The sequence below is a fragment of the Podospora anserina genome, chromosome 7, assembly GCF_000226545.1.
Source record: "Podospora anserina S mat+ genomic DNA chromosome 7, supercontig 1".
Taxonomy (NCBI): domain Eukaryota; kingdom Fungi; phylum Ascomycota; class Sordariomycetes; order Sordariales; family Podosporaceae; genus Podospora; species Podospora anserina.
The window spans coordinates 107,964-130,937 of NW_001914854.1; the positions used below are offsets into that span (position 1 = coordinate 107,964).

At 52.5% G+C, this 22,974-nt stretch overlaps 9 protein-coding genes across 9 annotated transcripts, besides 3 other annotated features; 6 read left to right on the forward strand and 3 right to left on the reverse strand.

The window, feature by feature from the left end:
• Positions 1–25: 25 nt before the first annotated feature.
• On the forward strand, positions 26–1,996 carry PODANS_7_4740 (uncharacterized protein; the record flags this gene model as incomplete). The annotated part of the gene is made up of 3 exons (XM_001907496.1): positions 26–234; positions 297–1,760; positions 1,822–1,996. The coding sequence occupies 3 exons, from the start codon at positions 26–28 to the stop codon at positions 1,994–1,996; spliced, it is 1,848 nt and encodes a 615-aa protein (XP_001907531.1).
• Positions 1,997–2,432: 436 nt separating this feature from the next.
• Positions 2,433–3,059, forward strand: PODANS_7_4735 (uncharacterized protein; the record flags this gene model as incomplete). Its single annotated transcript, XM_001907497.1, has 1 exon — positions 2,433–3,059. One exon carries the CDS (start codon positions 2,433–2,435, stop codon positions 3,057–3,059), a length of 627 nt encoding a protein of 208 aa, XP_001907532.1.
• Positions 3,060–3,755: 696 nt separating this feature from the next.
• On the reverse strand, positions 3,756–4,496 carry PODANS_7_4730 (uncharacterized protein; the record flags this gene model as incomplete). The annotated part of the gene is made up of 2 exons (XM_001907498.1): positions 3,756–4,034; positions 4,092–4,496. Coding segments are annotated over 2 exons (684 nt in total), but the record flags the coding sequence as incomplete, so codon positions are not given.
• Positions 4,497–5,067: 571 nt separating this feature from the next.
• Positions 5,068–8,229, forward strand: PODANS_7_4720 (uncharacterized protein; the record flags this gene model as incomplete). Its single annotated transcript, XM_001907499.1, has 3 exons — positions 5,068–5,233; positions 5,278–5,446; positions 5,541–8,229. The coding sequence occupies 3 exons, from the start codon at positions 5,068–5,070 to the stop codon at positions 8,227–8,229; spliced, it is 3,024 nt and encodes a 1,007-aa protein (XP_001907534.1).
• Positions 8,230–8,351: 122 nt separating this feature from the next.
• On the reverse strand, positions 8,352–10,787 carry PODANS_7_4710 (uncharacterized protein; the record flags this gene model as incomplete). The annotated part of the gene is made up of 2 exons (XM_001907500.1): positions 8,352–8,615; positions 8,676–10,787. The coding sequence occupies 2 exons, from the start codon at positions 10,785–10,787 to the stop codon at positions 8,352–8,354; spliced, it is 2,376 nt and encodes a 791-aa protein (XP_001907535.1).
• A 1,468-nt stretch (positions 10,788–12,255) lies between these two features.
• Positions 12,256–13,882, forward strand: PODANS_7_4700 (uncharacterized protein; the record flags this gene model as incomplete). The annotated part of the gene is made up of 4 exons (XM_001907501.1): positions 12,256–12,358; positions 12,422–12,503; positions 12,560–12,711; positions 12,780–13,882. The coding sequence occupies 4 exons, from the start codon at positions 12,256–12,258 to the stop codon at positions 13,880–13,882; spliced, it is 1,440 nt and encodes a 479-aa protein (XP_001907536.1).
• A 1,812-nt stretch (positions 13,883–15,694) lies between these two features.
• PODANS_7_4690 (uncharacterized protein) lies at positions 15,695–17,352 on the forward strand (the record flags this gene model as incomplete). The annotated part of the gene is made up of 3 exons (XM_001907502.1): positions 15,695–16,398; positions 16,477–16,818; positions 16,887–17,352. 3 exons carry the CDS (start codon positions 15,695–15,697, stop codon positions 17,350–17,352), a joined length of 1,512 nt encoding a protein of 503 aa, XP_001907537.1.
• A 196-nt stretch (positions 17,353–17,548) lies between these two features.
• PODANS_7_4680 (uncharacterized protein) lies at positions 17,549–18,823 on the reverse strand (the record flags this gene model as incomplete). The annotated part of the gene is made up of 1 exon (XM_001907503.1): positions 17,549–18,823. The coding sequence occupies one exon, from the start codon at positions 18,821–18,823 to the stop codon at positions 17,549–17,551; it is 1,275 nt and encodes a 424-aa protein (XP_001907538.1).
• Positions 18,824–19,848: 1,025 nt separating this feature from the next.
• Positions 19,849–19,933, forward strand: a tRNA (tRNA-Asp).
• A 688-nt stretch (positions 19,934–20,621) lies between these two features.
• Positions 20,622–21,839, forward strand: PODANS_7_4670 (uncharacterized protein; the record flags this gene model as incomplete). The annotated part of the gene is made up of 2 exons (XM_001907504.1): positions 20,622–21,160; positions 21,230–21,839. 2 exons carry the CDS (start codon positions 20,622–20,624, stop codon positions 21,837–21,839), a joined length of 1,149 nt encoding a protein of 382 aa, XP_001907539.1.
• A 657-nt stretch (positions 21,840–22,496) lies between these two features.
• Positions 22,497–22,645: a sequence feature.
• A 4-nt stretch (positions 22,646–22,649) lies between these two features.
• Positions 22,650–22,974: part of a sequence feature that runs on past the window's edge.

Consider the following 22,974-nt stretch of genomic DNA (forward strand, 5'->3'; position numbering starts at 1 on the left):
TGAGCGCCGCCCGCCTACTGCAAACATGGCCTCTGACGAGATCCCTGCTGCCGCTCCAGGCCCCGATGCCTCTTCCAGCGCCACTCCCGTCGCCCAGGATTCCAACGACTCTCAGAACAATGCCGACCGCAGCCAGAATCGCAACGGCAAGCGTGGTGGCCGCGGCCGCGAGAGAGGGAATGACAAACCCGGCGCTCAAGGAAAGCGTAAGCACGGCGGCTTCGGAAGCGCAAAGTATGTTGTAAACCGCTGTATTCTCGAGAAAACTCAATGCCGACTTCTAACCCAGCCGACAGAGGCCCCGTCCCCGACAAGCGCGAACAGGTCCGGAATAACCGCGATGCCAAACGCCGCAAGGTGATCGACGAGGAAGTTGGCGGCAAGAGCTTCATGAGCATCGAGTTCACCCCCGACGAGATCAAGGCCGAAGACCGCCGACCGAAGCGCAAGGTTGCCGTCCTGATTGGCTACGCCGGCACCGGCTACCACGGCATTCAGATCAACCACAAGGAGAAGACAATCGAGGGCGACATCTTTGCAGCTTTCGTCGCTGCCGGTGCCATTTCCAAGGCCAACGCCGATGATCCCAAGAAGTCAAGCTTGGTCCGCTGCGCGCGTACAGACAAGGGCGTCCACGCCGCTGGCAACGTGTTGTCTCTCAAGCTCATTGTCGAGGACGAAGACATTGTTGAAAAGATCAATTCCCACCTCCCCGAACAGATTAGGATATGGGGCATCCAGCGCACAGTCAACGCTTTCAGCTGCTACCAGTCATGCGATTCGAGGTGGTATGAGTATCTCATGCCCAGTTATTCGCTATTGCCTCCCCAGCCACAGAGCTTTCTTGGAAAAAAGATCCTCGAGTCGGCCAAAGAGAAGGGCGTGTTGGAGGAGCACCTCGAACGCTTGGATGATGTGACGGGATTCTGGGACGAGGTGGAGAAGAACGATATCGAGCCTATCCTTGCTAGACTAAGCCCCGAGGTTAGGGCTGAGGTTTTGCGTAAGCTTCAAGACAGCAACGACAAGGAACTCGCCGAGGATGGACAGCCGGTCAAAAACGACCAAGAAGAGGCGAGCAAAGATGCGACCGCTGACAAAGATGTTGAAATGTCCGATGCTGCCGAGCCCCAGCCCGAGAAACCGGCCGAAGAGGCCAAGCCAGTCGAGGAGACACCGCAAGAACCAAAGCCTGAGAAGGAGTTGAGTCCCGTTGATGCGGCCGTCCGAGATATCAAGGCTGCCTACGTCGCGGCGAAGAGAAGATACAGGATCTCGCCAGCCCGTATCGAGAGGCTGCAACAAGCCCTGAACCTCTACCTGGGCACGCACAACTATCACAACTATACCGTGATGAAGTCCTTCAAGGATGCATCTGCCAAGCGTCACATCAAGTCGTTCGAGGCCAACACCACTCCTATCCAGATTGGCGATACCGAGTGGCTGTCTCTCAAGGTCCACGGCCAGAGCTTCATGATGCACCAGATTCGCAAGATGGTCGCCATGGCGGTCATGGTCGTTCGCTGCGGCGCCCCGCTTGATCTCATCAAGGAGAGCTACGGGCCTCGAAGGATTAGCATCCCCAAGGCGCCCGGTCTTGGTCTCATGCTGGAACGTCCCATGTTTACAGAGTACAACAAGAGGGCCGCCGGGTTCGACAAGGAGCCCATTGACTTCTCCAAGTACGAGGATCAGATCATCAAGTTCAAGGACGAGCACATCTATCGGAGGATGTTTGAGGTGGAGGAGAAAGAGAACTCGTGAGTGCTGATGCCGCACCAGGCACATGCTGTATAATGTTGCTGATAACCATTTTTGCAGGTTCCACTTGTTCTTCAACCAGGTCGATAACTTCCGCACCGACTATTTCCTATGGGTGACGGCCGGGGGTGTGGACGCTTCCCATGAGCGGTCTGATCGGACCGAGAGGGTGCCCAAGGCGTTGGAGGCTGAGCTTGGCGATGAGGCTGATGGGGTGGTGGAGGATGGAACGTAAATACCTTTGCTACAGGCAACTTGGTCCAGAACACCAGCATCATGACAAAAGATTGGTAGCGGAGCTTTACGTTGCTCGAGCTTGTTTTCCACTTTGTACGCCATGCTTTCCCGTCTCTTGGAAGTGCTGCTGAGGTTTCAGCTTACTATTTACTGTCCAGTGCGTTTGTTCGCCAGACCATGGCCGTTGCCTTCGCCATTGGATGCCGCAGGTGAGCGCTGTAGTTTGTGAAACATCTGCAGATGCATATGCATCTTCCCTGCCCCCCCCCCCCCCCCCTTCCGGTGACAAACGTGTATTTTGGCCCGTATAAAAATGCAAGAGAAGTACTCAACGGCCTCTTGTTCTTGCCGGTTTCTTCTTTCTGTCGTTGTCCGGTGTTCCTCTTACCAAATATTTGCAATCCGGTGGTATTTCGTCACTCATCACAACCCAAATGTCGGTCAACAGACGGAAAGTGGCGACCATCAGCGGCGTGCGCAGCAAGTTGGAGCGATACTGCCACCATGGTGACAAGATGCGCGAGAACAACCTCTCACAGGACGAACTGATGCTCATGTGCCAGGAACGCCCAAACTATTGTTCCCTCGGCAAGGTCTTGCGGCAGAGATTGCTTATATTCTTGAAGATTGAACCTGAGGAGGCAGCGATTTGGAGAAGGACGCTCACCGACAAGTTTCCAGAGTGGTTTGATCTTCCTTACAAGCAGGAAGACGTGCCCCAGCATTTCCTCCACGACTGGGAGATATTCAAGTCACTGGGGTGGATTGGGGAGTGTCCACTGAGGCCTGGCATCCTCCCCGCTACGGAGCAAAGATCTAGCGACAAAATCACCCTGCCTGACACACAGCTTAACAGGCTGGTAGCTGTTAACATCCTGGTTGAGTCTCTCGTTAGGGATAGGTTGAAGGAGGAGAGGAGGAGTGCCGACGACTGCCGCTATGTCAACGCTGCTGTACAGACAAACGGGCCATCTCGAGGTTCGCCAGGATCATCAGATTCAATGGCCCAGCCGCCTTTCCTCATGGCATCGCAAGCAGTCCCAAGCAAAGGCCCCGGCTAGACAGCAAGGTCTGGAGGAGAGCGGGCACGCATCCCGCAGAACCCCAGAATCACTGACATGCCACCCTTGCTTCAAGACTCACTTGTTAGTCGCCGCGTTCTGCTCTCATAATCCTCCAAGTCTAGCGCTAATGAATCTTTTTGGCTCAGTTCCTGACAGGAACAAGGGGTTTCCCGTCTGTCTCACTTCCTCAACGGCTCCCATCCGCGTCAGGAGCTCAACCCTCAGGGACCCCAGCCGAGAGACCGCACAAGCGTCGACGACGGACTTATACGTACTCATAATCGTCGTCATCGGAATACAATCCAGATTCTGTTTCACTGGCGTCGTCGTCACCATTACCATCGCTAGCGGATGACTCTCTCTCCATCCTGGAAGATATGTCTGTCAGGCCAGAAGGGTCTGACATCAGCCAGCAAGATGATGGGCAGGACTTCGTTCACCAGCGGTTTGACTCCTGGAGGGAAGAGCAGGCAAAACAGCGGAGAGTGGTCACTGATGGGTATGTTCAGTCACTATTTGAACCAGCATAAAAAAAATAGGTCTTCACGGTTGCTCAGCGCGCGGTCGTTTAAAAATAGATTTTGGCATGATCGATTATGAAGCATGTCGCATTATTTTTCCCAACCCCCAACTTCAAACGCCCCTTGCTGTAAAAAATGAAACAGGAGAATACCGGCTGAAAGCAACAAGAGCTCACTGGTGCACACCAGGTACCTGTCCTGCCTGCGTTCTCCCGGGATGGCCTTCCAAGTTCTTGACGTGGTACCTCATCGGTGACTGTTCAGCGGCGCCAATCTGAGCCAGCCTCTGCTCATTCCTCAAAGCATTGACCAGGTTGAAGGTCTCCTCCGCCTCCTGCTTCATGTTCCGTCTGGCTTCCTCGTCACCGGCGCCAGGCTTGGTCAACGGGCCAATGATCCACAGCTCGCGGATCTCATGGGTAAGGGAGAGCAAGTCCTCGGTGGCTCTGATCTGCTTGACTGTCAGTACATGATTCTGAGGGGTAAGGGCGAGATATTGTAGACATACGAAGCCCGTCATGGCGGTCTCCATCGCGAGACTGTTGATGGCAGCTGAGGAATTGGAAGCATTGGCGGGAATCTGCTGGGTGGCTGTGTGTATCATGTCGCGGTAATAAGTCATGAGCTCGGCCATGAGCTTGTTCTTGCGCTCTACAAATGGGTTGGGCTTGTCAGCTTTGAATGCAGCTTGTGATTTGGGGCAAATTTCAGCATCAACGATGGCATCGAAGGCCTCAAAGAACTCGGAAGAAGAAGAATCAGAGTGATCAGGGTTGTAAGAGGGGCCATGGGAATTTGTACCAAGAAGATTGTGAGCTGCATCAGCGTCGCGATTCATCTTGATATACCAGTCGAGGAAGAATCCAAGGATGTAATGAGATTGTCTGGAACTAGGGCTTTTGTTTCTGGGAGTTTACTGTGACTGTAATAATGAAGAAGTTTGCTGGATAATATAAGACACACACAAGTTGCGGCAGTCGATGATTGTTGGCGATGATGGTGAAGGTTCGGTTGATTCACTTGATTGATTGAGTGAGAGCGGGGACCATAAAGCCTGGAATCCACTGTAGTGATGCACAGGAAGACGCACTGTGCGCACGGGAAGATCTTGGCAGACTTGGTGGCTCCACTATCATGATACACAGTAATTCCACAACAAGAGCCCGATTTCAGGACAAAAACTATGCATCTTCTTGAGGTATGAAGAGCCAATATGGGCATTCATAAGGCACCTATGAGAGGTGAACGGGTCGAGGGTCAGGACATGGCAGGTGACCGATTCCGGAAGGTGTCACGTGTGCCGCCGAAGAATACGATTGGCAGAGTCCCCGCTCATTGCTGTGAGGGTTGAGCGCTCTGTCTCCCATTCTCTCTCGTTATTTTCACGACGCCGAGAAACAAGAACACGATGGGCTGCTGTTCTGGCTGTCAGCCGCCACCTGCTCCCTCCTTCACGGGGCAGCAGAGAGCTGAGGAGGAACAAGATGTCAGCGACCGCCTTCCGGAGCAGGACAACGCCACGGCACGCCTGGAGCCTGACTGCTGCAAGGGTAAAACATTGCCTTGCTGTGACATCTCTTGTTTGGACCGTCTCGCCCTGCGTGCTTGCCATGATGGTGGCTCAGAACACAAGACTCAAGATATGTAGCCGTCACCAGAGCCAGCATTTGCTTCCACCTGTAGCTAACAACTAGCGCTTCTTTCCTCTAGCTCAAAACTGTCGCTCAAGCTCATCATGCCGTGGACGAAAGAGCAAACGACCCTGTGGCCACCATGCACGCAAGACAAGAGATTCATACGCAGCCACACTGGAGGCTCTTGGTTGTATTTGCCGCGCTCTGTTAGCTCTTGGCCAGGAGTCTTGTTGTATCCCCAACAAGGGTCCTTCGAAGGAGCGTGAGCGAATCTCCACATCATCGTCAGATCTCGCTGTCTCAGTCGGCGGTTTCTCTGCAAGGCCTTGCTGCCCAGCTGCTCCCAAGGAAAGAGACGGCATCGAAAACTGCCAGGAGAGTTGTTGTGACGTCAAACAACAAACCCCAGCGCAATACGGCGCCTGTGCTGGCTCTTCAGCGACTTCTCATCATAAGGATCGGCCAACACTCTCTAGCACCGCGCAACACCAGGTTCATTCAGGCTCCCGCCCAGGAGGGCCAACCTGCTGCCATGAAGGCCCTTCTATGGAACCGATGCGCACAACTCTGGACCGTGAGCAAGGCCTGTCTACTCACGAACACATCGTCCTCAGTATTACAGGCATGACTTGTACCGGCTGTGAAACAAAGCTCCATCGCACCCTTGGCACTTTCCCCAGCATCAAGAACCTGAAAACCAGTCTGGTTCTTTCTCGAGCTGAATTCGATCTTGAGAAGAGGTCCCTAGTTGATGTTATGAGGCACGTCGAGAGGACCACCGAGTTCAAGTGCGAAAGGGTGAAAAAGGGAGCCTCGGTTGATGTCATCGTGCCAGGAGGTGCATCGGCATTTATGGGGGAGCGGTGGCCGAAGGGTGTGACAGACATGGCCTTGGTCAACGACACAACTGTCAACATATCCTATGACCCGCAACTTGTTGGTGCCCGGGATCTAGCTGAGAGAGGCTGGGGCGTGCCCGTTGAGCTCGCCCCCCCTCAGCCAGATGCCTCTCTGTCAAATGGGAGCAGGCATGTCAAGCACATCGGACTCATGACGCTCGCGTCCATCCTTTTGACCATTCCTGTACTGGTTCTTGCTTGGGCACCGCTCCACGGGCATGAGATTGCATACGAATCAGGCTCGCTTGCCCTGGCTACTCTGGTTCAATTCTTGGTGGCCGGACCCTTTTATCCCAAGGCCCTCAAGGCTCTCGTCTTCTCCCGTGTCATCGAGATGGACCTTCTCATTGTCCTCAGCACCAGCGCCGCTTATGTTTTCTCGGTCGTGTCCTTTGCATTTCTTGTGACTGGAGAACCGCTGTCGACCGGTAGTTTCTTTGAGACAAGCACTTTGCTTGTCACGCTCATCATGGTCGGTCGCTATGTGGCGGCCTTGGCTCGTCAGAAAGCCGTGGAATCCATCTCGATTCGATCTCTTCAAGTCAATACCGCCATTCTCGTTGACTTCCACGGTGACCACGGCAGGGAAATCGACACCAGATTACTTCAGTTAGGGGACATCTTCAAAGTCATGCCTGAGTCCCGAATTCCTACAGATGGTACTACTCTTGCGGGAACGTCGGAGGTGGATGGGTCCATGGTCACAGGAGAGTCTAGACCAGTCGTGAAGTCCCCCGGGTCACCTGTTATTGCGGGAACCAGCAACGGATTATCTCCACTGCTCGTCCGTGTCACTCGCAACCCCGGAGACAATACCATTGACACCATCGCCGCCATGGTTGACGAGGCCAAGCTATCCAAACCCACGATGCAACGCCTCGCTGACCGCGTGGCAAGCTATTTTGTCCCTGTCATATCGCTTCTCATGATCATCACGTTCGCCATCTGGATTGCGGTTGGAATCAGAGTACGTGGTGTATCGGCAAGGGAAGCAATCATCGAGGCAGTTACATACGCCATTACCGTCTTGATAGTTTGTTGTCCTTGTGCCATCGGCTTGGCCGTTCCCATGGTCGTTGTGATTACTACCGGTGTTGGGGCCGAACACGGTGTCATCTTCAAGTCCGCTGAGAGTATCGAGGTGGCGTACCAGGCAAAATATGTCATCCTTGACAGGACTGGCACTCTGACCGAGGGCAAGTTATCTGTCGTTTATTACGACGGAACGGATGGGGAGCTGGTCAACATGTCGCTCCTTCTCGAACTGCTGGAGAGCACCAAACATCCCGTCTCCCTCGCGGTTGCTACTTTTCTGAAGGACAAGGGTGTGTTGTCCTCTACAGTCCAAGACATCAGGTCTCTGCCCGGAAAAGGAGTTCAAGGCCTTGGCTTGGATGGCCAAATCCTTCAGGCAGGGAATGTCCGGTGGCTCGATGTGGAGTCTGACCTCCGTGTCCAGATGCCTCAAGAAGCTGGCCACACGGTATTTTGCTTCACGATTGATGGCAAACTTGCTGCAGTATTTGGGCTCCAAGACACACTGCGAAAAGAAACAGCAACCACCATTCAGTCCCTGCAAAACCGCAACGTAGCGGTCCACGTTCTTTCAGGAGATGACGATGGCCCTGTTTGGGCCGTCACTGATCAACTGGGGATACCCTGCTCCAACGTTCGCTCACGCTGTACACCGGCAGATAAGAAGTCGTACGTTGAGGATATCCTATCGCGCTCTCCGGAATCCGTCGTCATCTTTTGCGGCGACGGGACCAACGACGCAGTGGCTCTAGCACAGGCTACAGTGGGCATCGCCATCAGCCGATCCCTAAACTCGACGGCAGAGCTGGCAGAATCTGCTGCCGACATCGTGCTCATGCGGCCTGACTTGAAAGGCATCCTAACCGTCATGGATTTAAGCCGCAAGTCAGTTCATCGTATAATTTTCAACTTTACGTGGAGCTTTGCCTACAATTTATTTGCCGTTCTGCTGGCAGCGGGCGCATTTATGTCACTCAACAATGCAAGGATTCCACCAGAGTTTGCCGGGCTGGGAGAGCTGGTCAGTGTGTTGCCCGTCATTCTGGCAGCTCTACTTTTGAAGCGGGCAAGGTTCTGAACAAACCGGACGAATTTATTGGCTGTTTTGTCAATAATACATGGCTCAAGAAGAGAATAACAACACGAGTTCCCACACGAACCCATGCCACAAGTGGAAACATACACCCAGCATTCCTGAGCTCACAAACTAGCACGGTGTGTAGCCTCCATATGGCCCCGTTTAATCCCCAACCTCACCCTCCTGATCCGGTCCATCTTATCCAACACCCTCGTCTCCAACCGCAACACGGTTTCCTTGTAGAAGGTCTGCGTGGTCCATTCGAATGAGCATCCCAGCGCCCTCTGCATGCCACCCTCACTTCCGCAAATGAGCAGGGCTTGGGGCGGCCTTCGAGCCTGGAACAACGTCGCCGTCATGCTGTACGTATCAACCAGCGTGAATACCTACGTGATGCCGTTAGTCAGACGTCTGCCATACAGGAAACAAGAAAGGAAGCGACATACCCTCAAATCCCCCGGCCCAGCGTTCTTCGCCTCCTCCACCATCCTCCTCGTCTCCTCCACAACAGTGGGATCCTCACTCACAATGTATCTGCCCTCCTCTTCGATCTTGTGCACCGCCAGCGGCGAGCTCGCATACCAGCTCCACTTCAGCCTGCCCATGTCGGCACCCCATATCTTGCGCTCAATCTCGCCGATGGGCATGTACCCCTCGAACCCGAAGAAGAAGGGCTGGACGCCCCAGAACTTGCCACCATAGAGGGTGCGGATGATGAAGGGGGAGGCCACCAGGATGGAGAGGGAATAGGCGAGGATAAATGCGCCAAATCCGCTGACTGGAGGCGAGGGGATCAGGGCAAGGATAGTGCCGACGATCAAAGGGATGATGTTGACGCGCAGGAGCCACTTGAGGATGCGGCGGAAGAGGGCGGGATATGAGGTTGTGAGGGGAGTGCAGAATTCGGACCAGTGAACTGTGGCGGCGAGGCAGCCGTCAAGGATGATGGTATCGGTCTCGGGATTAAGCTGGGCATGGGAGTATTTTGGCTTTTGCTGCTGGGTGGAAGGACTCGGAAGTTCGGTCATTTCTGTGACGGTGGGGGACCAAGACTTTTGGAGGGGGGAGTTGTAAGCTGGATGCGAGATCGACGTGGGCGGGCTGAGGGGAGCTTGGCTTTGGAACGAGACCTGAGAGCGGGAGGCAAGATGGGTTCGTGGCTGGCTTGCAACTGAAGGGGGGTATTGCCGCTTGGAGTGGGATAGGGGACTGGGTGGGAGGACCTTCTCGGAAGTAACCCCGTCATCATCTCGGTGGAAGAATTCCTGGTCAAATTCGCGCTCATTTACCGCGTCCATCTCGGCTTCCTGTTCGTTGTAAACTCCGATGCCAGCCACCTGGACGCTGGGCTCAATGTCCCAAAGTCGGGCACCATACACGTCGGTTGTGTCGTACCACACCTGCTCTTCATGTTGCAACAAGCAAAGCATCCTCTCAAACAGTCGGTTGTTGTAATTCTCGAGAGACAAGCGAGCGAACGCGAGGAAGGCAGAGTCACTTCGGTGAACTGATGGCCGTCTGCCCAACAATCCCATGAGTGCATAGGAGTAGTCACCAGGGAGGTACTGAGTCCCGGCTTGACGGGAGCTGAAGCATTCCAAAGCAACTGTGGTGAGCTCGAGATCGCTCAGTTTGAGGTTGCCGGAGTAGTGGTCGATCAAGCGACGAACCTGGTAGCGATCTCTCGACGTCTCGAGACACCGGGCAGCAAACTGGTTCTTCGGAATGATTTGCTTCCGAATTGTGCCATATGGCGATGCTGAAGAATCCCGGAACGGGTCGGAGGCCTTGGCTGACGGCTCTTCCTCATGATCGGAGAAGTAGTAGCATGTTATCGTGGACCCTTTGCTGAGGAGAAGTTCTGGAAAGGTCCAGATGGACTGAGACCAAGAAGACAAGAGGGCGTAGCAGGGGTCCTTGTCGCTGTTCATGTCGGCCGAAGTATCCTCATCAGACAGTCTGCCGAGAGCTATCGCCATACCGCTCGAACTTCGTACAATGTCACTCATTCTCCAGACGTCCAGAGACAACTCCTCCTCAGGCGCTGTGAAGCAGTTGTCACTGATCCAATAGCAGCTCAAACCTGCCTCCTTGGTTGCACGCCGGGCCAGCTCATGGAGGGCTTCTTTGTCTTGGAGATTCTCTGTTTGGAACTGAGAGACTCTCCAGGCAACGAAGAGATACTCGGGACAATGCTTTGCGTTCTGTTTCATCCACTTCAAGATGTCAGTTGGCATGGCGAGTTCACGGGTGGGTGTGGTGACAAACCTGCTTGACGTCGGTGGACTGATACGCCTGGTACTCTTCACCATCCTGGACAACAACCTGCGGCTTCGTATCCAACCAACACAGACACCGAGGTAGCAAGATGCGCTCAGTTCTCTCCGATACCGCACGGGGAGTCTTCTCAGAAGGGGGGGCGGCAAAAATGGCAGGTCTTTCTGTGACGGTCTTTTGGAACTGGATCTCTCCCTGATGGATACTGTTATCCAGGGGGTTGCGGCTAGTTTTCGGGCGTCCAAAGTATCGGTACGGCACAGCATCATAGTTCCCGCCATTCCTTACCTCTCCTCCTCCAGGTCTCACAGCAAGTTCTGCTTGACAGTCAGCCTTCCTATCTCTTGTGTGGGGTGGGCAAAGTATCTCACCAAGAACAGCATCAAGGGTGTGATGGCAAGAGTTCGTCCGATAACTTGAGCAATGTCGCCAAAGCTGTACTCTTTGATTGGCTTGTTGACGTCGTCAACGTGACCAAACACCCAGTTGGATACCTTGAGGGGTGTGGGCCCGACATTCTTGATCTGTTTGCGCTTCCAGGTGCTGCCGCCTTTGCCGTTGCGAACATCATCGGTTGCCTGGACTTTGAGCTTGATGAATCTGCCACTGTTGTAGGAGATGGTGCAATCCGAGTAAACATCACTGTACGTCCGGCCAAAGACATCTCGGGACTTGTGCCGGGTCAGCTGGGTGTATTTGTGTGTCGGGGTCATTGTGACGAGAGACGGGCAAGGCACAGGGCCTAACGGTGGGCCACTTGGGCTTTGCTCCCGGTTTGAGCAGCGGATTGGGTGTTGGATTGTGCAGTTGATGTCGGCTTGGGTCCACCTGCAAAGGTGGATGGAGGTGCTTGCTGAGGGCGTGTCTGCTCGGTGGGGGGCTGCTCAGTAGGGGGCTGCTCGGTAGGGGGCTGCTGAACTTTTCGTCGTTGAAACCTGGGTTTTGCTCTGGACAGTCCGTTTGACGATTGGCCGTGGAGGCGGTCAGGGGCTGGCCATCCAGGAGCCTGAGGTCAGTGTCAGCTTGTGTGACCAGTGGCGGGGCTCAATGGAGGATATATACTTGCCATTCCAATGCTTGTTGCTGGGGCTTTGGTGCAACAGATCACTCTAGAGTGTTCCCACTTGCAACAGAACAAGCGGAATGTGAGTGGCGGGCAGGGTGGTGCAGGACGACGGTAAGAGCGTCCATGGGATCGAGCGGCTGAGGATGTGCACCTAGATATAATTTCCTTTAGGTGTTGCCATGAGTTTCGAACGAGCCATGGCTCGCTTGTTCCTGAGCTGAGCATACACACCACACACCATACCTTAAACGCCAAAGGCTGAGTGCTCGAGACACACCACACCGAAATCAGCGAAAATAGTATGCACCCTTTAATCTCCTGATGCATCAAGTATGCCTAATGGGACTGTCAGCTCGCTAGCGCCAGAGGAAGATGGTTTTATCGAAGGACACAATCTCATAATTCTGCATGTTGGGTGGTATCACGACAGCTAGCCGGGCGCGATGTCTTGGCCTACCATGGTGAATAAAGGGGGCAGTCTCTCAGCTGAACTGATGAGCGCTTAGTGGCTCATGCTATGGGCTTGGAAACATGCAGGCCTTCATTTTTCGGAATTTGCCGAGCCTCGTCCTCACCGACACGTTTGTGACAGTTTGGAGGGCTTCTTCTCTGTTCGTGTTGAGTCCTGTTGCAAGAACGGACTGTCCGCTGCCGTCAAGAAGCAGGTTTTCCACGTTTCAAAAATGTCACTATTCTTGGACAGAAGATTGTATCTTGAGCGCTTTCAACAAGATCGTCCCGCGCAAGGCGACGAATATGGTTGCACGCTCCTTCAGTGGCCCGGTGGTGAGTGCCCCAGGGCCATGGCCAGTTAAAGCCAACCGTGTTGGATCTTAATGTTCTTCACAGCAACGACAGGTACACTTTGCCGGGATCACCTCACCCGAGCGACCGAGATTACAGCTTTCCCTGAAAGCGAACTTACTATTGTGTCAGTATTTTTCCGCTATCTCTCTATCTTGGTCACCTGCTCATGAAATTCGATAGCCTTGCTCCCATAGACGATCCGTCCCCTGACAGTCTTGCAGGCTTTGAGGCTTTGGTTGAGCGATATGATATCCCAGGTGCATTTCTTGAAGAAAGAACGCAAGGAGTCTTGAACTCATTTGGTTATATTCCAGAAGGCCCCGGGTCATACTGTTAGTATTCTGCTCAAAACCAAAACCGCTCTCTCTTAGTTATAATTATGCTCACCTAAACACACAAGGTGTTTGGACACACTTTCTCCTCAAGGACATTGAACGAAATGAGACGTCGGGCGCCATTGAAATCTCTACAAAGCCTCAACGAAAGCCCCTGAATACCCGCCTTGTGAACTATTTTCGACGCATGTTTCTCTCTTCAAAAGCACCAACCACGACCTCAGCTCAGCAATTCGAAATGCACCAACCGCGAATGTCCTACATTGAGACAAACAAAGACGATGCTGATGACTATCTGCCAAGCTGGACGTCGAGGTCCTTTTTTCTTCGTGTAACCAACCACGGCGGTAACAATGCAAGAATCACGCTCCTCTGCTTTGAGCCCTCGCCTTTCTTAGAAGAGGAGCTCGTCAATTTGCCCCAACGCATCGATTGTAGTCAGATCATGGCGAATCCGTTCATTCTTCTCGAGATGATCATGTATGACTTGTACATGCAGCTCGATATCAATCTCTGGGAACTGCGCGACATCTTTCAGGTTGAGCAAAAGCACTTTGGTTACCTCACCGCCAATCCAACACTCCCACTGGCAGACATTGACTTTTCGGCTCTCCATCTTCTGGCAGACTACATCATCATGCTTCGAGAGGGATGCCATGGTTTACTGAGCACCGTTGACGCAATTGTTGATCACTATCAAAAGTACAGCACGGTTGAGGATGCTATCCTGCGAGACAAAACATACGAGGCATTCAAATATCGCCGTCGTCTTGTCGCTTCGACGTCCGAACGTGCCGGCACATTCGAGAAACGGATCAACAACCTGACGACTCTCTTTTTCAACCATATCTCCCAGCAAGACAATGCAATGCTGATGAGGGACAGCTCAAGCGTCAAGGCCATCGCTGTCGTCACCCTGGTTTTCCTCCCTATAACGACAGTTGCGACTGTATGCGGCTCCGAGTTTTTCTACACGAGGTCAGAAGGGGGGATCAGAATGGATCCCACAGCATGGATCATGTTTGGGCTTTCTGCTGTGCTGAGTTTGGTGTTGCTGTGGATGTGGAATTTCTACACGCAAAGTTTGGAAGAAAAGTTCGCGCGAGGAAGAAGAAGAGCCATGAATGGGAGAGGAAAACAGGATGGGAAACTGGTCTTTTCTGCATAGACGCAGAGTTGAAGTCCCTCCCTCCCTAGGTAGCGAGCTCCTACTGCGCTCCTGTACCGAGACTCACAAGCTTCCAGTAAACTCTCTCAAACCTCAAGCTCCTTATAAACCAGTCATCACCGACCTTGACCCAGACTTCGTGATAGTATCTGCGCCAGTCCCATGAAACCCCCTCGTTTCCTCACCATCGCCAACATGAAAGATAACGCTCCAGATTGCCTTCATTTCCTTCCCATCTTTCCCGTCCACAAAGTAGAGCTCCCCCGGTCCCACAGAGTGAATGTACTGCAAGTCCTTGTTTCGTTCCTCAAAGTAATTAAGAAACGCGTCGCGATGGGAAAATGACATGCACTGGCCCCCCTCGGTCATTGGAATATCGGGGGTGAGGGCATCAACAAATGTGAATGTGGCTTCAGGGAGAGCAAACTCGGAGAATCGACGCCATTGTTTGGTATCTGCGGATCGACAGTAGAGAGCCTTTTTACGATGAATAAGCTCGGCAATCTCGTAGGGGACGATGTTAGTGGCCATTATGGCTTGGCTGGAAGGTTTCTGTCTTGACTGGCTTTTCTCTGCTTTGATGGAAGAGTCTGAGCGTAACCAATTTTTAGGTATAGTAGATACCTTGTCTCGTCGAGGTTGAACCCCGCTTCTCGATGGAGTTGTAACACACGGTGAACAGCTGAATGAGTGAGACAGGTACACACAAGTCACGGTAGTAACGTGATTGGGCTGATCGACAATATATTTCCCCGCTTGGGAGTTTTGCATCCCCCTCAGGTGTTGAAACCTGAAATGTGCAGGATACCTACCGTGAGTCGAGGCAGTTGCTCACTACTCTCTCCATCCGTATCTCATCTCTTTTTAAAACAATTTGCCTGATCTTTGGAAAATTTGGGCGTTTGACACCTAGTCAGCTTTACTGAGAGTTGAGAGCATATACCTAGGTACCAATTTGCTGCGTTGGTGGTTTCCTGCGAATTCAACCGACCATTTACACTTCTTGATTGTAATCGAGAAAAGGAATCCCTTGTGGCTCCAGATCCTTTCGTGTAATATAAGGCTAAGAGGAGTACAAGCGAAGAAATTAAAGCACATAAATACTTACACCATTAGGGTTGGCGCAGCAGCCATCACGAATCCCTTGGCTTTGACAGCTAGCACATTCGAGATGATACAATTGGCTGTCAGCTGGTAAGGCTGCGCAAGATCCAGCTGTTAATTTTATTTGCCGTATGCATTGCCTTATTTTGTGCATCTCATTTGTTTACCGACTCCCTATAAGGCCACCAAGATGGAGCTGTGTCTGGCCTCACCCTTGGCAGCCATGTCGCTTCTCATGATTACCACGTCCGCCCCTGAGTGTCTGAAACTACCCTTTCTTGACAGATAACAGCGACCTCTCGCTGTACCCCGAGTTTCAGCTATCATCTCTCCTCTCTTCAACACTTCACACCGGGCATTGTTTCCAGTCTCTGGTGTTTTACAATGCTGGTTCTTACCAAGAGGGTATCGCCATATCGTGCGGCTACTTTCTTTCTCATACTTTGCAGGTGTGGGGTTGAAACAAGGATATCAAATACTCCCTCCACAGAGAACTTTGTTAGAAGATCTGGGGTAACAGGTAGGTTCGCTTCGTGTTAGCCACACCTTCTGTTTGCGTCCTTGCATTTGTATTCTGACTTTGAGCCCTGTTTAGCTGTTCTTCTAGGGGATTACGTTTACATCGATGGAGGCAACATATCCCGGCTGGACGACGGTGTAATACCTAAGGAAGGAAGGCACCTAGTCAACACGACGATATCCATCGACATGTCCCAGCCGTGGAAGAGCGAGTCCGTGGCCTTGCGAGAGATTTCCAGGTTCAACGAAGGCGTACAATGTAGAACAAGGGGCGCCATTTGGGCGAACGCTGAGAAAGGCGAGTTTTGGATTTGGGGTGGCTACCTGCCAAAAATTGCTGATGGCATGAATGACACGTTTATCTGGAAATTTACCGCCGACGGTTGGGGCGGTGGCTCTTGGGCTAAGGAAACCCCTTTAAACTTCGAAAAGCTTCCCAGTTTGCAGCAAACGAAAGATAGTGCGTTTATGGTAGCTCACGACAAGGGCTATGTTCTGGGGGGTGTAGGAAGCTGGCTACCGTCGGACGAAGATGCAGGCCCCGGAATGGTAACCTACGATTTTAGATCCAAGGTGGTGGACAACGGGACAGGCCCTGCCATTGGCATCTTGGGTAAACCAGCCACATTGACAGGAGCAAACCTCCTGTTTATGCCAGGGTATAACATGCCAAACGGGCTTGGTTTGGTCCTTGGGGGGCATGCTCTTGCTACTTTCGATGGAACAGCAAAGGTTGAGGAGTCGCATCCACTGGACTTGCACAATCTGACATTCTTTGATCCGGTAACCAACGAACAGTACTGGCAGCTGACAACAGGACACATACCTCCCTCTCCCCGCTCACGCGCTTGTGTCGCTGGACCCTTCCGCACACCTGGAGGAAATTACGATTTGTAGGTAGACGTTTCAGTCTTGTCTCATCTCATATTGTGTTCACTCTAATGCAATTGCTAACACGTATATTTGACAAGATTTCTTTTCGGCGGAGAAAACAAACCGACATACACTCGGTATGATGATGCCTACGTTTTGAGCCTTCCTGGCTTCGTTTGGACCAAAGTGCCATCCCCAGCGCCGGGGGGGTCGCGTGCTTACCACTCTTGCTTGTCTGTTGGAAGAAACCAAGTGCTGAGTGTCGGTGGGACGCGTGGTGGAGGCTTTGATAATGACTGGAGGTCTCCCGACCCTGTGCCCCAAGGCTTGCTTTTGTTCAACATGACCTCTCTGAGATGGCAACTTGAGTACTTCGTCGAAGGCGACCTTGTTTCGGGATATGAGCGAGCAAGCACTATCAGGAATTGGTACCAAAACGGGTTCGTCTAAGACCTATACCCCTTACCTTTTTTTTTTAGGAAGTTTTGAACTAACCGCAGTCAACAAGTTCACTGGATCGTGTCCAATGGTCTTCAGAGAAGGTGCAAAGAATGTTTGGGGGCTCAGGGGCGGTGAAAAGCACTGTGCCAGATGTATCAGATTCGGATGCATCGCCTTCCAACACTACCATCAATGTCGCAACAGCCACTGTAACATCTGAACCTAATCCGTCAACGATACCATTAGCAACAGTAGTGGGTGGCATATGCGGAGCTTTTGCTCTAGCTTTTGTTGTTTCTGTCTTGGGCTGGTTCATTTACCGTTCGAGACAGAAACGAGCACCGGTGAAAGAGACAGATAAATGGCCAAGGAGTCAGGATAAGTGCATTGAGACAGGGCCGGATGGATATTACGTCTACGGGATTCCAGGCGAGTTACAGGGTACCACTGTACGGGACAGTTCAATGAACTGGCCAGCGCAAGAGCTTGACTCGGGCCATCAGTATCCCGAGCTGTCTGATGGCCGGTCATAGGGTGTGGATATATGTTATGCAAAGAGTATCAACTTCTTGGAGAGTGGAACACTGGAATCTCAAACTTGTGTTTGATATCGGCGTCAACCACGCTTATTATCGGGTATTTGGCCACGAGATGGCATAAGAGACCATGTAGAGGTGCATACCATCGTCGTATTGTAAGATCAAGTATATCGGGTTGAGCGAGGCTTGTTTAACTCATGCCTGTAAAAGCCCAAGGATTAACTAACGTTACCCTCTTTTTAAATCTCATCTCCCCGATCTCATCATTATCATTGACTTCACCGTCAACACCTCCTCCCTCAAGAACGCGCACCCCAACACTCCCACACTCAGCGACAGTTCCATTTCCACTCCCCAACCCCAGCTGCATCCCGCAACCAGCCCACTCCCTCACCTCACCCACATCAGTCCCGTTCCTCATCGCCCCACAGCTCAGTCCCCCATCTTGTGTACACCCCAAGGCAACATAATCATCGCCCCAAACATCCAACATCTCTTTGCTCACCATCCATATCTCGCCTCTTTGCCCTTCTTTTACCCCAATAGCCGCCACATAAGGTCTTTGCTCCTCCGTCTCATCCACCAGCCCGACAACGCAAAGGTAACCACCCGCTTCAATGCTAAACCGGCTCGCTTGAGAGCTGCGTGAGCCAAACAAAAGAGCGCGGGCGGACAGGTGGACGAACCAGTTGTCGAATGGGGTTGAAGGGTAGGATATCTGCAAGGAGAAAGGCGCCGAGGATTCACCGCACGAGGTCGGAAAGATTGCAGTCGGGGTCGGAATCGATGACGTTGTGGTTGTGTTGGCCCAGCGAACGGTGGTGTTGGCAAATGTAAAGGTCGTGTTGGCTGTGAAGAGTCGAGGCCCGGTGGTCAGTGCTGCTGTGGGGGTGGCTCTGGTGGTGTTGAGCCACAAGGGACGAGAAGAGGTGGTGTTTGACAGGTGGGAGAGGCCTGTTCCAGTGGCAGTTCCTGTGAGAAGAGCTACCTTGTGGGCTTGAAGGGAGGTGGTGTTGGTGCGGGAAAAGAAGCCGGGGGCCGTGATGTTGAGTCGCCAGAATGGGAGGTGAAAGCCCTGCGAGGGCTTCGCGGATGCAGTGGTGGTGTTGAGGTAGCGGCCCGTCTGGCTGATGTGTGAAAGAGAGCCACCTGCTGAGATGCTGCCTTTTTCTGCGGTGGTTACTGTGATCAGAGTCGTGGTGTTCATCACATACACCACTGGACTCTTGCTTGGACTTGTTGATGAGACGGTGGTGTTCAAAAAGCGGCCTGTCGGTGAAGTTCTCTCCGTGTTTGGACTTGCTCCGGTTAATCGAGTCTGTGGTCGGGCTGTTTCTTGGGATGAGCTTGTTGCTAGTGATGATGACAACTTGAGTGCTTCGAGAGTCTTTGAAGTAACTGGCAGTCGGCTACTATTGTTCAAAGAGCTGCCCAATTTTTTCGAGCTTACCGTTCGAGTTATCATCAAGGTGGCAGTCGACGATCGGATGGTTGAAGTGGTTGTCACACGCGTGATGCTCACACAGGAACATGACGAGGCAAAGTCTGCGATCGACGAACAGAGGATTGTTGGAGCTACACCCGAGGTCAGGTTCGAGAGAAACCCATCCTTCGTGTATTTGTCCTTCCACAGTTTTCCATATCTGTTATCCGTCGCCAGTGTGCCATTCTTGGGTGAACTGGTTGGGTTGAAGGACTTGGTAGTTGTCGCGGTGTCAGACTGAGAACCGGTGAGAGTGACTGTCACAGTTCTTCATCGAGGCTTGTATCAGTAAATTTTCTTCTTGCTTGGAAAATAGCAGGTCGTTCATACCGTCCTGCGACTTTGGTGGTGATTTGGGAGGTCAAAATGCATTCAGGTATAAAGCTCGACCGAGTCGAGTTGTTTCCCGCTGCAAAGACGATGGCATTCGAGAAAGACCCAGCCCAAAAGACTAAGGAGAAGAGTTTCATGTCTGCGTTCTCTCAGCACTTAGTCTTGCATTATCGTGATGATCTCCGTCGACGGCGCCGTGAAGAACTGAAGATCAATCCCCCACCAGACGCGACCTGCGCGTGCAGAAACACTTTAAATGACAGACATGGAGCAACGCCTTGTTTTTAAGAATTCCATGTTTCTGCTTCCAAGAAACCGGTTCTATGACGGAAGTCGACTGTTTTTTGGTTTCCTTCAGATTGCGTCCCCTTGCTCTTAGTTGCGGTCTTATACCCGGCGTCCAATGACGCCCCTGGGTGCCCCTGGCGGATGTTGATCATTGCCCGTCTTGGCCACACTCTGATCAAATACACCATATTACCATCGAGAGCTCAATCGTAATTTTTCTCTCTATAGTTATTATGCGTCAGGCCAACCCGGCACAGATTAAATAACCCAACAACGCTGGAATACTAAAGATTGACCAAGCAATGATAAATAATTGCTAGTGATATAGAGTGAACGCCCAGCGGCTCAGCCAGCTGATCGCTACGACAGGGGATAACCCCTGTAAATCTTCCGTAGTATAGTGGTCAGTATGTGAGCTTGTCATTAACACCGACTTCGCTCGAGACCCGGGTTCAATTCCCGGCGGGAGAGATCATAACTTTTTTGCATTTTTGCCAACGAAACCGTCTCTGTTTCGGTCACAATCCTAACCCTAGTGGAATTTCTTCTTTTGTTCTAGGCCCGACGCGGGTCCCGCTTTGCCATGTATGTGCCGGCAGCGGGTTTTAGCGGGAATTTGGCGGGGAAGCCGTTGTCACAAGCTTCTGTTGTTCTCGAAGCATGGAACGGCCAGTGATCATCAAAGCAGCGCTTCACTCGTCCCATTTTCCCAATCGGAAGACGGCGAATGGCGCGAGGTGACTCAGCCATTCAGGCAGATGTGCTCCATGGCTTCCCGGGGATGCAACGGCCTGATCTCCTGGATAAGTCAACGCGACCGCGCTTCACCGTCCTCCTTCCTGTTGCGGGCTGAGGGGCCTTATCGTCGGTGAAGCTCTCTCCATCGCCAAGTACCGTAGTGCCGATTTTTTGTGGCAGTCGCCTTCTCATTGCCAGACCAGCAACACAGGCAAACCTTGCCACTGTTGATCAAATAATAAAACCGAGACTTTTTTTCTCCCCATTTCCTTCTTTTATTATTATTCTCACTCATTCACTTTTACTCACCATCCGCCTTCACAGACACCTCACTCCCATCCGTCCATCGGTAGCTGCTTCTTATCGCACACCCCGCAGTACCATTCGTCATTAAAAAACTGACCCTGCCACCGTTACAAACATGGCCGAATCTCAGGAGCTGTCCATGGACCTCCCCGTTATTGACCTCGACGTCTTCCTTCACAACCCCCGTGACTCTGCTGAAGTGCAGGCAGAATGCGTCAAAGCCGCCAACGCTCTCATCACCTACGGCGCACTGGTGCTCCACGATTCGCGCGTGTCTGAGGATGACAACACCACTTTCCTTGACCTCCTGGAAGATTACTTCGCCCAACCAGAAGAAGATCTCAAAAAGGATGAGCGCCCTGAGCTCAGCTACCAGATTGGTGTCACGCTCGAGAACACCGAAAAGCCCAAGTGCGCCGTCGATGAGCCATGCCTGAACGTGATCGAGAGACTCGCCCCTTCAGAGCGCCCCTTGGATATCAAGGGCCACGAACCCGACCCGAAGTGCAGATTCTTCTGGAGAATGGTCGAGGCCCCTCCATATGAGACTCAGTTCCCAGGCTTGAACGCCGACAACATCACTCCTGATGCGCCCCATATCAAGGAGAGATGGGGACCAGTCATGAACCAGTGGGGAACATCCATGAAGAATGCGTAAGTCCTTGCAATTTTTTGTGATTTTAGATGTCCAAAGTATGTTGCTAACATTGGCTATTGCTGCAGCGTGGAAGGCCTCACCCAGATGGCCGCCGTTGGCCTTGGCCTCCCAGCCGACACCTTCAAGGATGCTGGCCGCTACGGCCCTCATCTCCTGGCCCCTACTGCCTCTGATCTCCAAAAGTATGGCAAGGTCAACACGATCCTCGCCGGCTTCCACACCGATCTTAACTTTCTCACCATCCACGGTCGCTCCCGCTATCCCGGCCTCCACATCTGGGCTCGCAACACAGGAAAAAAGATCCCAGTCAAGATCCCGCAGGGCAACTACTTGCTGGTCCAAGCCGGTAAGCAGCTCGAGCACATCACCGGTGGCCTTATCAAGGCTGGCTTCCACGAGGTCGTGGTCAACGAGAGCACCGTCAAGGTAATCAACGATCGCAAGGAGAAATTCCCCAACAGGCCACTCGTGAGAATCAGCAGCACCTTCTTCTGGCACTTGTCCAGCGATTACGACTTGTTGCCCATCCCCGAGCTGAAGGAAAAGGCCAAGGAGGTCCGAGCTGCCCAGTTCAACTTGGGCAAGGATGAGGGCGAGGAGGTCGAGTACCCTGCTCTCAAGGTCGGAGAGCAGGTGTCCAATGAGCTGAGGCACATTGCGCTCATGGCGAAATAACTGACAGGGTTTTTCCTGTGGTATTTCTTTTTTGCTTTTTTCGGTGTGATTCAAGCCACGGCATATGACAGGTGTCAAATGGGTTGCACAGCATTAGCGCTGCGGGATTAGGTCATTTTTATGAGGTCATGTGTAATGTCTCAACATGGTGTCTTAGACCTTGGGTACCTAGTAAACAAGCGAGTCTTCAACGACTATTGTATCATATCACAAATGCATTTATATTTTTGCATAATCCGGGGTACATCTGGCAAGGAGAAAATTACCGGCTGCACAGTGAGCTCTGGGTCCAGTGACAGTGACAGACCATCAAGGTCCTCCGTCCGCTCGCTCACCGCCTTCAGATCTTTGTTCCAGCTTTGGCCGCTCAACCCCGAGTCTACAGTAGAAGGCAGGCATCCAGTTGAACACTAGGTATCTAATGAACTCTTTCTATAGTGCCCTTACCCACCCGCCACATCTCAACTCATGGGAGCCATGATGAGCGATGGCCAACCGTAATCAACAATTGTCACCACGAACAACGACATTCCACTTGTCTGCTTAGAACGCTTGTCCCTTGATACGAAGGTCGTTATCCGTGACACATCCATGCTGGCGCAGATAGTATGCGCCATTGCCAATCTACTTCCACTGGACCTCCTGCTCGTGATCATCCTATCTGTTTGTCAATACCCTGGGCGTCTGGGAGTTATGGTGAAACATAAGATGCGGACAGCTTCCATCATTGCACCAGTAGATGGCTGCCCACCACGAGCAGCTGACGCGTCCACAGTTGCCAGGACCCGGTCCGTTCTTTGCGGTGCCTGACATAACCCCACAGGTAGTGAATCCCATCCAAAATCTGGTTGTTGCTGGCCTTGGCAAAGGGGACATCGCACGTGAAGGACTCGGGGTCCCCGGCGGCGGCGGCTGATGAAATGTGGGCTGATGTAGTCGGGATTAGGACTTGAAAGGTTGCGTTCCGCCCAGAATATCTCGCCTCCATTTGCGCAATCGCTTCCTCGATGGTGCCGGTGACAGTCGCAATAACGCCGGTAGGATCGTCAACTTTGACAGGAAGGTCCCAAGAGATGGGAGCCATTCCGTAGCCCCCAATACTGTTTGGCTGCTCGTTATTGGAGGCCGGAGCGCT